Source organism: Schistocerca serialis, chromosome 9 (assembly GCF_023864345.2).
Source record: "Schistocerca serialis cubense isolate TAMUIC-IGC-003099 chromosome 9, iqSchSeri2.2, whole genome shotgun sequence".
NCBI classification, from domain to species: domain Eukaryota; kingdom Metazoa; phylum Arthropoda; class Insecta; order Orthoptera; family Acrididae; genus Schistocerca; species Schistocerca serialis.
Window position 1 is genome coordinate 244908142 of NC_064646.1, and position 15906 is coordinate 244924047.

The 15906-nt window shown below is 37.6% G+C and overlaps 1 protein-coding gene across 2 annotated transcripts in view; it reads left to right on the plus strand.

Annotated features, from left to right (window-relative positions):
* The window catches only part of LOC126419351 (rabankyrin-5), a 599595-nt gene extending 591463 nt beyond the window's left edge, over window positions 1-8132 (plus strand). Inside the window, exon 24 of one of the 2 annotated variants that reach the window (XR_007575992.1) lies at window positions 7215-7348. Coding sequence is in view for 1 of the 2 variants with exons in the window: in XM_050086537.1 (XP_049942494.1) it covers window positions 7215-7341 (127 nt within the window). In the remaining variant the exon portion in view is untranslated. Of the gene's footprint in view, window positions 1-7214 lie in introns of both variants that reach the window. The other variant, XM_050086537.1, reaches the window with a different exon arrangement.
* Window positions 8133-15906: the final 7774 nt, after the last annotated feature.

A 15906-nucleotide genomic window follows, 5' to 3' on the forward strand; every position in this document is an offset into this window, starting at 1 on the left:
TTTTTTCAGAATCTCGAACAGCTTGCACCATTTTATATTGTTGAGCGCTTTTTCCAGGTCGACAAATCCTATGAAAGTGTCTTGATTTTTCTTTAGCCTTGCTTCCATTATTAGCCGTAACGTCAGAATTGACTCTCTCATCCCTTTACTTTTCCTAAAGCCAAACTGATCGTCACCTAGCGCATTCTCAATTTTCTTTTCCATTCTTCTGTATATTATTCTTATAAGCAGCTTCGATGCATGAGCTGTTAAGCTGATTGTGTGATAATTCTCACACTTGTCAGCTCTTGCCGTCTTCGGAATTGTGTGGATGATGCTTTTCCGAAAGTCAGATAGTATATCGCCAGACTCATATATTCTACACACCAACATGAATAGTCGTTTTGTTGCCACTTCCCCCAATGATTTTAGAAATTCTGATGGAATGTTATCTATCCCTTCTGCCTTATTTGACCGTAAGTCCTCCAAAGCTCTTTTAAATTCCGATTCTAATACTGGATCCCCTATCTCTTCTAAATCGACTCCTGTTTCTTCTTCTATCACATCAGACAAATCTTCACCCTCATAGAGGCTTTCACTGTATTCTTTCCACCTATCTGCTCACTCCTCTGCATTTAACAGTGGAATTCCCGTTGCACTCTTAATCTTACCACCGTTTCTTTTAATGTCACCAAAGGTTGTTTTGACTTTCCTGTATCCTAAGTCTGTCCTTCCGACAATCATATCTTTTTCGATGTCTTCACATTTTTCCTGCAGCCATTTCGTCTTAGCTTCCCTGCACTTCCTATTTATTTCATTGCTCAGCGACTTGTATATCTGTATTCCTGATTTTCCCGGAACATGTTTGTACTTCCTCCTTTCATCAATCAACTGAAGTATTTCTTCTGTTACCCATGGTTTCTTCGCAGCTACCTTCTTTGTACCTATGTTTTCCTTCCCAACTTCTGTGATGGCCCTTTTTAGAGATGTCCATTCCTCTTCAACTGTACTGCCTACTACGCTATTCCTTATTGCTATATCTATAGCGTTAGAGAACTTCAAACGTATCTCGTCATTCCTTAGTACTTCCGTATCCCACTTCTTTGTGTATTGATTCTTCCTGACTAAATGTCTTGAACTTCAGCCTACTCTTCATCACTACTATATTGTGATCTGAGTCTATATCTGCTCCTGGGTACACCTTACAATCCAGTATCTGATTTTGGAATCTCTGTCTGACCATGATGTAATCTAATTGAAATCTTCCCGTATCTCCCAGCCTTTTCCAAGTATACCTCCTCCTCTTGCGATTCTTGAACAGGGTATTCGCTATTACTAGCTGAAACTTGTTACAGAACTCAATTAGTCTTTCTCCTCTTTCATTCCTTGTCCCAAGCCCATATTCTCCTGTAACCTTTTCTTCTACTCCTTCCCCTACAACTGCATTCCAGTCGCCCATGACTATTAGATTTTCGTCCCCCTTTACATACTGCATTACCCTTTCAATATCCTCATACACTTTCTCTATCTGTTCATCTTCAGCTTGCGACGTCGGCATGTATACCTGAATTATCGTTTTCGGTGTTGGCCTGCTGTCGATTCTGATTAGAACAACCCGGTCACTGAACTGTTCACAGTAACACACCCTCTGCCCTACCTTCCTATTCATAATGAATCCTACACCTGTTATACCATTTTCTGCTGCTGTTGATATTACCCGATACTCATCTGACCAGAAATCCTTGTCTTCCTTCCACTTCACTTCACTGAGCCCTACTATATCTAGATTGAGTATCTAGATTGAGCCTTTGCATTTCCCTTTTCAGATTTTCTAGTTTCCCTACCACGTTCAAGCTTCTGACATTCCACACCCCGACTCGTAGAACATTATCCTTTCGTTGATCATTCAATCTTTTTCTCATGGTAACCTCCCCCTTGGCAGTCCCCTCCCGGAGATCCGAATGGGGACTATTCCGGAATCTATTGCCAATCGAGAGATCATGATGACACTTCTTCAATTACAGGCCACATGTCCTGTGGATACACGTTACGTGTCTTTAATGCAGTGGTTTCCATTGCCTTCTGCATCCTCATTTCGTTGATCATTGCTGATTCTTCCGCGTTTAGGGGCAATTTCCCACCCCTAGGACAAGAGAGTGCCCTGAACCTCTATCCGCTCCTCCGCCCTCTTTGACAAGGCCGTTGGCAGAATGAGGCTGACTTCTTATGCCGGAAGTCTTCGGCCGCCAATGCTGATTATTTATCAAAATTTAGGCAGTGGCAAGGATTGAACCTGGGACCGAAGACGTTTTGATTATGAATCTAAGACGCTTTTGTGCAACCACTGAATGATCTATTGAAAGAGCTATTTCGGTTATTCCCACTAGCCTGTCCTTACCTCATGCATCCTTTCCTATCTCCTCTGCACCACCAGTCCAGGCAACTGCTTTCAGTAATAGATAATCAATCTCGCTGCAGCCATCGGAGTACTTGTTTGGGTGTCTGGTGTTGTTAATTGTGTGAATGTGTGTACTTTTATTATAATTAAGAGCAAGAGCTTAAAAGTTAGTGTGAATACTGTTCTTTGGTATATTTTTCTATACTCCACACCTGGGTCCACAATAGGTAGGTGGTTACCTTTCCCTTATTTCACATTGTTTCATATAATAAAATAATTAAAATTTCTAGTCCTTTATCTGTCTTCAGAAACTGTTGAAAAAATCAGCAACAACTTGCACAAAAGAAATTTTATTTCCATACAAGTTTCAGACACATAGTTCCCTTCTTCAGAAGACTACAGAAAAATATACTTTAAATAAGCACAAGCTGGTTGAGATAATTTGAAAATTTAAGAATGAAAAGTTAAAAAAAATTAAAGACAGAAACTGTCACAAATAAAGCTTTTGGCCAGTAAGGCCTTCGTCAAAATTAGACAACAAACACAGACATACACAGATGTGAATGTAGGCTTTCCCGGTGTATACTGCTGATGAAATCTTCTCGAGCTTCCATCCGGGTTGCTGCGTCGAAAACCCGCACTGTTTCGATCAGTGTCATTCTCATCAATTTCGGCCGAAGATGATGAGAATGACACTCATCGAAACGTTGCGGATTTTCGACGCAGCTACCTGGAAGAAGATTTCATCAACAGTCATACATACTCATGCAAACACAACTCTCACACACATGGCTGCAGTCTCTGGCAACTGAGGTGACTCTGCATCTCCCCGCTATGAGGTGAGTAGCAACTTTCCTTTTCACAATATTGTTACTTTCCATCCTGGATTTTCCATTGTTTGATTGAAGACAAAAATGATACATACTTGGAATTACTGCATCATTAGCAAACATCAAAAATAATCAGGTGTATGCATGCATAGTACTATAGTCCTTTAAAGATACAAGAAAAGGAATGGGGGTAAAAGTAAGATGAAGTAATAAAACAAATTGTGCAACTATAGGTGCCATAAAACATAGATGAGAATGTAAATGCATATCACCTGCATATTAACAAATATATAAAATCCTACATATTAATAACAAATAAGATAAGTTGATACAAACATCATAGAATGCTATGGATGTGAAGTGTAGAAACTAGTTGCCAAAACAGGTGTAGGGAGGTCAATAATGTGCTAGTTAGGAACCTGTCAGTGAAAAGAAGCAGCGAAGCAGATCATGCAGCCAGAAGTCTCAGCTGTAGTAAGTAGAGAAATAATTTTCAATCAGTAGCTAACTAGAGTAAATGGAGAAATAATTTTAAATCAGTAGCTAATAGTGAAATGTATGCAGGATTGCAAATACAATTTGTGAAACAGTTGTAATTAGTGACATTCATAGCAGTTGTATGGCAAATTTTAGAATATATTGCTGAAATGTTGTACAGAGATTAATAGCATATTCACAGAAATACACCTGCGCAAACAAAGCGAGATTGCACGATGGGGCCAGAAGCAATAACTGAGTAAGTACAGAAACAATTACTAATCGGTAGCCAAAATAAACGGTCAAAAATAACAATGGAAGAAGGAAGCATAGTGGTGTACATGTGTTACAATGAAATAACTAGTTCAGGAATGTATACAAAGTCATAAATTTGGTTTGTGAAGTAATTGTAAGTGGTGACATTCATACTAATTGTATGAAGCAAATACAATAGGTTTAACTGAGTGACATTAAATGACTAAAAGTTATAGTGAACTGCAAATACTATTTCCAACTATAAAAATAGGATGTCTACAGATCATTGCTTATACAGGGTGAATCACCTAAAACTTGCACCGCAAATTTTGCAGAAATGGAAAGTGCTATTGATGTGCGGTTTCCACAGAATGGATTGGTAGTCAGGAATTTGTATAGTTAGCCAATCAACAGATTGTAATAATACTTATAAAGTGTATTTTGTGTGCATACATACTCTTTTTAGGTGAAGCAATACCTACTGTCTTTAACAAACTAAAAATCGGTTAAATTAGAATGCCATGGTGTTCCTTTCAGTAGTTCCCATACCACACGTGTTCACTTTGTGGATGCTGATGTTCCACCTCACAAAGCTAACGAGGATTGTCAGCAGACCAATAGCGCATGTTTTTGAGGTTTACCTGGCCATGATCACTAAATGTGACTTCATCACAAGTCTTTCACAAGTCTTTCACAAGGTATTGTATTTTGAATAGTTCCTACTGCAACACTTGCAAAAAAACCTGTGGTAGCACACACTGAAGAACTACATACATCCATATGCTATGCTAGTTATTTGGATTCTGACCATTAACAAGACAATTGACCATCATAGGTTGTGTTCAAAATGATCATTGGCTGTGGCAGTACATGCTTCCAGTCTGGTGTGGAATGACTGCTGCACATGTGTTAGCATTTCAGCAGAGATGTCTGAGCAGGCTGTAGTAATGTCATTGCAGGCTGCAGTAATGTCGTTCCATACTATCAGCTGTAGACAGCGTATTTCAGCTTTCCCCCGTAGAAAATGCCTACAGGTGTCAAACCCAAGCACACTGTAAGCAAACATAACAACATTGTACCTAGGTAGAATATCACAAGCAAGTATTGCTGTGGAAACTTTTCAAAATACAATATCTAATAAATGACTCACAGCAGGATCATGCAACAAACACCAGTGACATTGTAATTTACCATACTTTTAGTTTGTTAATGCCATAGGCTTCATTTCATTTAAAAAGTGTATGTTTGCACAAAAAATAGTCTTTCTAAGTATTACTGCAATTCAATAGCACTTTCCATTTCCGCAATATTTGCAGTGCACATTTTAGATGATTCACCCTGTATATGTTAACTTCCTGTAACAAAGCTAAATCACCACCTGTTGTTGTATATTGTCAGACATTAAGAACCATCTATATAAACCCAAGATCTCCAATAACATTAATTCTAATAAGGAATATATCACCATTAAGGTAATACCTAAATATGTTCTTGCTTATGTAAAAGTGCCTACATTCATTATGATGAGAGAACTTGTAAACTTATGAAGTTTATCATGAATGGTAGGATAAAATTTTTATTCATAGTGAATGACAAACTGAATATTAGTACTCAAACAATGGAAACTTCAGGTAGGAGTATCAACAATGTAGGAAAAGATAGATTGCTACTTACTGTAAAGAAAATATTTTAAATAGTAGCAGACACGCACAATTAAGACACTTACATAAAGTTTTTGGCCACACCGTTCATCAGCAAAAAAGAAACGAACACTATTCATACATATAAGCAAGCGCACCTCACGTACACATGACAGACAACGAACTCCAGCATCTCGGGCATTCTGGCCAGAGATGCTGGAGTCGATGGTCATGTGCACATGCGGTACGCTCGCTTTTGTGTATGAATGGTGTGTGCTTCTCTTCTGCTGATGAAGGCTGTGGCCGAAAGCCTTATGTAAGTGTCTTTCAATTGTGCCTCTACGTAATTAAATGTGTCTTCTTTAGGGTAAATAGTAATCTCTCTTTTCCTACATTGTTGAATATTAGTACTTACAGTCTATAAAATGGCATCACTAATCTACAACTGGACAGTATTTTTACTCATTTGATGACTGCCTACAGACACAAAAAGGTTTTATTCAAAAGAGACATGATAAAATGTTGGTGCCTGATATCTAAGCAAGTGATTCCCAACCGTGCTTTCTGAATTTTATAGTATATCTATAATGAGGCTGAGATTTTATTTAATAATCAAGAATCTGACTTGCTTGACAAAGATTCAAAGCAGAAATACATACTAATTCTGTGACAAGATGTAATAAAGCTGAATTGCAGTTTGTCAAAACTGCTGTCATGGAGTACTCCATTAAATGTGAGCACCAGATAACAACAGAAATAAAGTTGAATATGAGCAAAATGCTTACAGCACGTTTAAATCGAGCAGTTGACATGCAGGTTCCTAAAGAGGAACAAATGTCCACGGATCACTATGCAATGAAACAAAAACAAATATGTAATCATTTACCCAACCTGATAAGTGAACAAAAATAAAGCACAATATGAGCAACATGTTCACAGTGCAATTCAGAAAGTGTGATATGCACAAGAAGTCATCGTCAAGAACACAATGTGATGAAACCAGATTCTGTTTACTATGAAACAAACAAATGTGAAAGAAAGTAAGAAACAAAACTTGCAGCACTCCAAGTGACCTGGCAGCAAACCAAGGTTGTGTTTCCAGAAGTCCTTAAGAGTTTTATCCTACCGTCATTAAATGTCAGCACGATTCGGAACACATCTTGTCGATTGCCCTGTGTTTCAGATTGCTGCTCCAATCTGTGATCACAAAACTATGACACTGCAATTGCGGTGATAAAGTGTTGGTTCTGAGCAGATGATTAATTGATGAATTAGTCATTGTCTTGTATTTAAATGCATTACGTAATATGAGACATCAACTCAAATGCTGGTGTTAATGTTAAACTTTGCATGTGCTAAAGTTTAGTTCTGATGTAGCACAAAGGGCTAACTGTAACTATATGTCCATTTGAGAAGACAGAAAAAGAAAAGAAAATTGCAGTACACACTCTCTCTCTCTCTCTCTCTCTCTCTCTCTCTCTGTGTGTGTGTGTGTGTGTGTGTGTGTGTGTGTGTGTGTGTGTGTGATGTAAATCTTACCTTGTAGATAAAGAAGTATTAAATAAAATGGTAATTTCTCACATTTCTGTTTACCTGCATTTTTGTGATGTGTTTAATTACTTGCCTGTGTTTCAGCAATCACTGTGGGCGAATCCTGTGCAGCAAGTGTTCAGACAGAGCTGTACCTATCCTGAAGTTTGGATTGAACAAACCAGTTAGAGTGTGCACTGTATGCTTCAGTGTGTTACAGGGACCGGGTTAGAATGAAGTACTTCTATTCACTTTCCCCCAATTCCTTTGTGTATATAATGTCAACATACAGTAATGTTGTGTTCTCTGATTTGCATTTGCTGGCTAGAATAATGTTGCTTGGAATTAATCGTTAATTACTGAAAAATCTAAGAATGTTAATGCATTTTGATTATAAAGACGTGTGTGTGTGTGTGTGTGTGTGTGTGTGTGTGTGTGTGTGTGTGTTCAAGATAGGGGAGCCTTATTTCATTCCCGCTCTTTTTCCTTGTACAGGGTGGGGCAAATAAAGTGGCCTGGATGAATGGATAAAGTTAAACATGAAGGTATGCATATAATGACGCCCCCAATGCACACACTACGTGTATGTCTGCCACATGATCCACACTGGTTCAGAGAGTAATGTGCGCTGTGTGTGTGTGTGTGTGTGTGTGTGTGTGTGTGTGTGTGTGGGTAGAGAAGTGCAAAGGGGGGATGATGGTACTCACAGTGGAGCAGCAGGTGTTCATTGTGGAAAGTTACGTGAGAACAAATTTGTGGAAATAGTGTACCATGCAATGCATAGTCCAAAAATAGCATCTGACAAGATCTGTTTTGAAAAAGTCAAAAAAACATTCTGAAACATGCCCGCACACCAGAAAATGATTGAGTCCTAACAAATCAACCCAGCGGCTGTGTTTCTTTGTGCCTTGGAACTATGTTCTCCAGTCCACTTCTATTTGTCCCACCCTTTTTCTTACAATAGCGAAATTGTATTTAATTATATTAAATAGTTGGAAAATATATTACATACTTTTGAAACAATGATGATGTGTTTCTAATTGCAATGTAAGGATGATAAATGTCATTACTGTTTTTAATGTTTTAGTACTTCTAAAAATTTTCATGTTTTCAAAAATTGTAAAGTTTTTACCCTGAAAGCCAATTTTTCTGTTTGCTGCTGTTGCGAGTCAACCGAAACTGAGTATAACCTGCTTGTAATGTTAATTGGGATCAAGACAAGTAAAATTTTTTATAAATAATAGAGATTGGTGGATCTCTCATATTGATATCAGGAAGGATTTTTAGGGCATGGCATATATCATAAGCTCATCCGTACCAGTTTGTACTTGCAGGCATCATATTGCCACCATCCTTCAGATTATTAGCATATTTAAAACTTTAGTACATAGTAACCATGTAGTATCTTATGCCGACAACCTACAAGATGGACTGGTACACTTTGAAGAGGTAGTCCGTAAAAATTGATATTGTATATCCAGCCACCACAATTCCCAGTACGAGGGAGAGTCAAAAAATCGGAATGACATTGCTGTGGGTGGAGCTTGTGTAGTACACATTTCTGCCACTTGACATATGTTGTGCAACTCATTGCCAGTCCATTGCCACCTGTGTTGTCAACCTAGCTTGTCCTGTTTTATTCTTGTTTCGTTTCTTATTATGGCAAGTGTAACTGAACAACTTGCAGCCATGAAATTTCGTTTTGTACTCAGTAAAAATGCTGCTGAAGCTGTTTTAATGTGGAAAACAGCTTACAGAGATGATGCTATGTGAAAATTTCAAATTTATGAGTGGTTTGCTGGATTTAAAAATGGTGACTTGTCGATTGATTACAAATCTCATTCTGGACTTCCATTCATTGCCTGAACCGACGAAAATAATGAAATAATGATAACTTGTGCTCACAGACTGTCAACAGACAATTGATCAACTGTCAAGAGATTAATGGGTGAGCTTGGTTCAGCGAATTTTAATGAAAGAGTTGGGACCGAAAAGACTGGTTCTTCCACCACAACAACACTTGGGCACACACAGCCATCCTGTTAGACAGTTTTTGGCTACAAATGGCATTGTTCCATTGCCCCACGGACCTTACTCACATGACCTGGCTCTGTGTGAGTTTTCCTTATTTTCACACATGAAAAAGGGCTTGAAAGGACACAGATTTGACAACATTGAAGAAGTCGAGGAAAAATGAGTAAGGAGCTGTCAGCCATTTAAAAGAAGTCTAAAAAAAAGTTTCAAACAGTGGAAGCACTGGTGGTCAAACGTATTAGTTGTATTGGAGAGTATTTTGAAGGGGATAAAGTTGTTTTTTAAACAATTTGAAAATACATAGCTTTTATAAAATAATTCCGGTTTGCCTTGGGTATCCCACATAGTGTTAGTCATGGGGAAAATATTAGCCTCTTTGTTGATGACAGCAACATTATAGTTACTGAGAAAATGAGAAGTTTTTGCAGAGAATACAAATGAACCTCTCAAGGAAGTCTGCAATTGGTCAATACACAATAAAATGACGTTGAACTTAAAGAAAACAAATGTCTTGCATTTCAGTTTGAAGAGAGGAAATGGCACTGTAAAACACAGGAACTACCTCTATAGACTGCATAACAAACACAAAATTTGTAGGAATGATTGATGCCCACTTGAAGTGGTGTGCATACACTAAGACACATGCAAACAGAATATCATTAGCGCATTATGTCTTTAGAGTCCTGTCAACAGTACATAATAACCAGTGCCTTTTAGTTACATGCTATTTACACACACATTCAGTTAGGAACTATGGGACTCTTTGCTGGGGAACAACTGTATCAAGTAGAACAGTTTCCAAAATTACAGAAGAGGGCCACAAGAATTGTTGCATAATAAGTGTATCAACATTCATTTAACTTGGATTTTTCCATTTATTTTATTTTCTTATTGTGCACACAATAAATCTTAGTTACAACAACAACAGAACAATTTTCTCTTTTTTTTGTTAATTTCCAAAGCATAATAATTTTATTATGCCAACATTATTGCAACAAACATTTTATAAACACACACAAATAAAAATAGTAATTTGTAATGTTCCCTCATCACTCCCTTCTCAGTAGCATAGCCAGTTTAGGACTTCAACTGACCATGTTGGAAATCAAATTTCATGACCAGATCATGTTGTTCTTGGTTTTTCACCATCTGCAGATTCTGGTTGTTGACCCTGGACTGACAGTTCAACTGTGGAGTGTCTTCAGACTGTTTATCACTCTCTCTCATCATATATGGTGGGTTTAGTCAATTAGTCAAGATAATTGTTACATGATCTTTCACCAAATAAAATTTTAGGGTCATTTCAATTACTTCGTATGGGCCTTCATATGGTGGCTCTAATGCCTTCTTCACTTACTAACACAAGAGTTGTGGACGTCCTAGTGTATGCGTGATGTTTTCTTTGTTTTGTGGAGATATTGAGCAGGTTTCAGGCGATTCATGTACTGTTTCACTTGTGACACAAATGTTGGTAAGTCTGCAGGCCTTTCTGTGCCATACTTCTGAGAAAAAAAAAATCATCTAGTATCCTGATGGGCGAACCATAAACCATTTCAGCAAATGTGACATTAGTGTTTTGTCTGGTAGAGCATTGAAGACCAAGAAGGGTTACAGGTGTTATTTGAGTCCATTTATCAGTTGCATAGGCTTGGATGGCTGCTTAGGTGCCCACGATGAAATCTTTCAATTTTTCTATTTGATTAAGGGTGATATGCTGTAGTTTGGGTTTGATTACAAGCACATATTTTTGATAGTGCATGGAACAGCTCAGATTTAAACTGTCTTGCACAGATGGTCACTACTCAGTTTGGCTTTCCAGATTTAGTGATCCAACAATTGAAAAATGCTCATGATACTACTCCTGCTTGTGTGCGTTGGAGGCATGTTAAATAAATATTATATTAATCAGGAGGAGGCATTGGTTTTATCAAGTCAAGGTGAATTATTTTGAAGTAGTCATTACTACAAAATAGGCATAAGGCACTAGAACATATCATGATACTTCATTGTTTTTTTTTTTTTAACAAGCAGTACATGTTTTCAACCAGGTTCGTACATCCTCTTTATATTGATCCAGACGAACCTTAATTAGACCATGCTTACATTCGTCTTAATGTCTAGGAGAGCCAAATAGGATATCTAGATGATTCAGGAATATAAGGGCTTTGTGTTGACACATCGTACCACAGTTGTTTTCCTCCTTGTGTCAAAAGGTATTTTAATTTAAGTGATGCTCGACGGCTAGACTGTAGTTGATAAGGTTCTTTATCATCTCCTTGTGCCTGGGTTATATATTGATTGTTAACTGGAACTAATTCTTCAAGCCTTTATCAAGCTACCAAGGACAACATTTACTTTACCAGATGTATTTCGCAGATCTGTAATAAGCTGTGAAATATACTGGAGGTAACGTGGTTGTATTGGCATTACTTTCCCATTCTTTTGCATAAATGCATGTGTTATAGAAGCCTGGTCAGTATAAATAATGAAGTCTCTTCCTTCTAACAGATATTGGAAGTATTTGACAGCCACGTAGATACTAAGCAGCTCTCTGTCATATGTGAAATACTTCTTCTGTGGCATTGTGGAAAAAGAAGGAAGGGAAAAATATCCAGTCAGTCTCCAGTATTTATCTTACCACTGTTGCATCTGCTGCAAAATCTGATGCATGCACAAATAATACAAGAGAGTCATACAAACCAGAAAATGTCAAAAACATAGCATTTGCGAGATCTTTGCATTTTTGGAACTGTCCAATCTTGGGTTATTTTTAGACGTACCTTTTAGGTAATCATTCAGCAAAGTTTGGTTTTTCAGTAGCATGTTCCAAACACTGTTGATAGAAATTGATGATCCCTAAGAATGCTCAGAGTTCACAAACTGTTCTGGTTTTTTTTGTAGTCTGTTATTGTCGCAACCCTTTCTGGATATGGCTTTCTTTCTGCAGGTGTAATTAAATGTGTTAGCTCTCGTACACCAAATACTGTTTTTACAACATTTATCATGAGACCATACTTAATCAGCTGTTTAAAGAGTGAATTTAAATGCTCAACATGTTGCTCTGGTGACTCAGATGCTATTAAAATACCATCCCAATATGGAAAAAGAAATCTAGTTCCCTTAAATCATCATGTTTAACCTCCAAAATGTGCTAGGTGTATTACAAAATCCGAAGGACTTATGTAATTTGGTAATATGCTTTCAGAAGGTCAGTTTTTAAGAATATAGTTCTATTTTGCAGCATAAAATTACATCAACTAGTGGATACCGGGCTGGGAGACTCTGTCATTCAGATGGTGATAATCTCCATAATCTCATTACTATTTGGCTTTGTAACAAATTGTTGTGGACTGGCCCATTGTAATTTAGTATAAACTGAAATTCATTTTTAGCAGTTTACATCGGTTCGATCTAAGGGCTTTACTGTATACTGGTGGATCACTAGACATAGTGCTATAATGCTGCAGTTTGTGCTTCAACACCTTTGGTACTGTGGATGATTTTGTTAGTTCAGGAAATTTCTCCAAAAGTTTGGGAACTGGTATGCTGCATAGAGGGAGCTTTACTTAGTACTTAGAATTCACAGTGGTTACCTCTGCTGAAATTTTTTATTTGGTGTTGTTGTCTATTAACCTTTTATTTTGTACATCGAGTAAACCATAATGAGGAAGGAAATTGGGACTCCTCACCCCACATGCCTTTTGATATGTCTGCCATGATGAATGGCCATTCAAAATTTTGTTTGAGCCCTAAATTAATGGTTAACAGCTCTGAACTGTAAGTTTTTATTTCTGACCCATTTGCAGCATAAATACTGAAATTCATGGGTTTAACTTTCTTGCATTTTGAAAATAATAAAATAAACAAATCTGCACTGCTATCTACCAGAAAAATATCGTTTCACCATAATAATAATTAATAAATAGGTGATATTGGCGGCTTGATGTGGGTACAGAGGTAGATCACTCAGCTACTATTGTCTACCCTTTCTAGTTTTCCTTATTCGGGCACTAGTAAGGCTGACACATTTTTTCAGGCTTACAGTGATAATAGCAATATTTGCCTATTTATCAAATTTTTCTCTGCTTCTACTTCCACTTTGCGATCTTTGCCCACTTGGTTTTCTAAACACCTTAATATCATTTTCATCAATTCTTAATTTCTTGGACTGACACAGACAAGGATGTAGATGGAATGGGCTTAACTGATGCAATTTGAACCTTCCCAGCAGACTGCATTTTGATGATAAGATGTGCCATTTGAGGAATCTTAATGTACTGTTTTGTGAGACATAACTAAAATACTTTGAATACTGCTTGGAAGTTTTCAAGCCGAAGTCTTTTTGAGATCTTGGCCAACACATTAGTATAGGCTAATTGGCTAGGCTTTGTATCACCAAGTTCTAAACCACGTGAGAGTTTTTTGACTCTCTTCACTTTCTTTAAAAATGGTCAGATGTCATTCTTTTGCTAAAGAATATGTATTGTTCTCATCACTTGTAAATAGATCCCGATTATTTTCAACAAATTTTGGCTCCAGCTTAACGAACAAATAGTTAAATCTGCATAGCTATATCAGTGATGGTAAATTGAATGTCGGCTTGACAAAACCAGATGTCTGGTTTCTCAGTCCAAAAATGTGATAGCTCAATGCTTACCATATCAATTTATGGGTTACTTTCAGGATTATTCCCTTCATATCCATTTGCTGTGGACATTATGCATATTTTTCAACACAGTATATGATAAATGCAAGGTAAATCATACTGAAAATTTCACTGCAAATGTCATTGCCTCACCAGTTATATATTTTCTTATTGTGCACACAATGAACATCAGTTACAACAACCACAGAGTATAACTTCTGAAGAAAGAGTATAACTTCTGAAAAAGAAGAATAATAATGCTCATATGCTAACATTATCATGGCAAACATTTTATGAAAACACACGATACAAACAATAATTTGTCATGTTCCCACAGTATAATAACCAAAAATAGTCATCAAGCTTATTGTAAAGGTCTGTTCAAAATACTGCAAAATACTGGGGAAATTACCTACAGAGTGTGGGTACATTTGTTACTGCGCAGACAACTCTGTCCATGGCAGTGGAACAACAATTAGTCTAAACTTACGTATAACAGAAAAGAATAAATGTAAAATTCAAAAAAGCATTTTCTACAAGGAATCAACACTACAACGAATCTCCCATGGAGATTAAAAATATTCCTAAACTGAACTACTTTAAAAATGCAGTTAAAATGTGTTTTAAGCAGTGCACTCTATACAGTGAAGAATTACTTAGATAACACAGAGTAAGAGATTGGAAAATGTTGAAGCACACTGTGGGTGATGCATACTTCAGTGAATGATTATTCTGTGGTTGAACTTAAGAACACTTTGATTCACAGCACAACTTCACAATAAAGTCTGTTTTGGGCTACTGAATGATGATCAGTCATCATATAAGTGTAACAGAAACAAGTTCCATTGGCATAACACCAGTCTCATTGGCAATCTCATCCTGAGAGACTGTTGGAGCAATGTCTGAAGCGCCATGTGGTGTGGTTGTGTGGAGACAGTGCAGTTAGATGCAAGCATCATAGCTATAACACCAGGAGAAAGGATGATCTTCACTATGCAGGGTTAAATCTGACTTTGGCACAGAAAGGGGTAAATTATGCTGCCACAAGTGTCTTTGGTCATCTACCAAACAGCATCAAAAGCCTGACAGATAGCCAACTAACATTTAAAAATAAATTAAAAGAATTTCTAGATGACAACTTCTTCTACTCATTGGCTGAATTTTTAGATATAAATTAAGGGGGAAAAAAAACAAAAAAATCTTAAACATTAGTGTCATGCAATATTTTGTGTACTGTAATATCTTGTACAGACATCTTTTATTAACCTGACACGTTCCACATCATTACGAAGTGTCGTATTCATGATCTATGGAACAAGTATTAATCTAATCTAATCTCTAATCAGCTGATGGACTAAGAGCCAGGAGCTGAGCAGACAATTGAATGATATTCATGGAGGTAGCATTTCACCTTAAATATCCAGCAGATTTTTAGAAATCTTCTGTTTCGCCATTACATGAAATTTAACATCTAATAGCCACAGTTCTCGTGTTTTCATTTGCGTCGGAAAGTAAACCGATTTTGTGACATATTACAAGTTCCTAATCAGAGGCAAATTATTTAGTTTCACCTGAATGCTTTGGTAGTTAGGTTTTCGAATACCTGTGTATTATTAGACACAGTTCCTGTGTTTCTGTCAAGGTCTATAGTAGAGTTGCGCAGCACATGCCGATAGTCCGTTTATCTGCATAGTTTAGTTTCCAAGGTCTTTAGTATGGACAGGGACTGCAATTGTTGTGTGTGGATGTGAGCCAAGTTGGTTACACAGCTTGAGGCGGCAGTGGATGGGCACCACTGTTGTGGGCCGGCTGTGGGGATCCAATGGACGTCCAACACGTCCCGAGTCCTCCGATCGATCCTCACAGGTGGCCAACCCAGTTACTGCTCGCACTGAGGTTGACCCCTCACCTGTGGTCGAGTGGGAGGTCACCCCAGGGCAAAGCAGGTGGTGAAAGACTTCCTAGGTGGCCGCATGCAAGCCCTCCCCAATTTGTCTGACAAACAGGTTCCAGGTGCTGTCTGTGGCTGACAATGTTGCTGAGCCAGATACTGTCGCCTGTACTGTTTCAGGGGAAACCACTCAGCCTGCAAGATCCAGGCAATCATTCCAGATCATT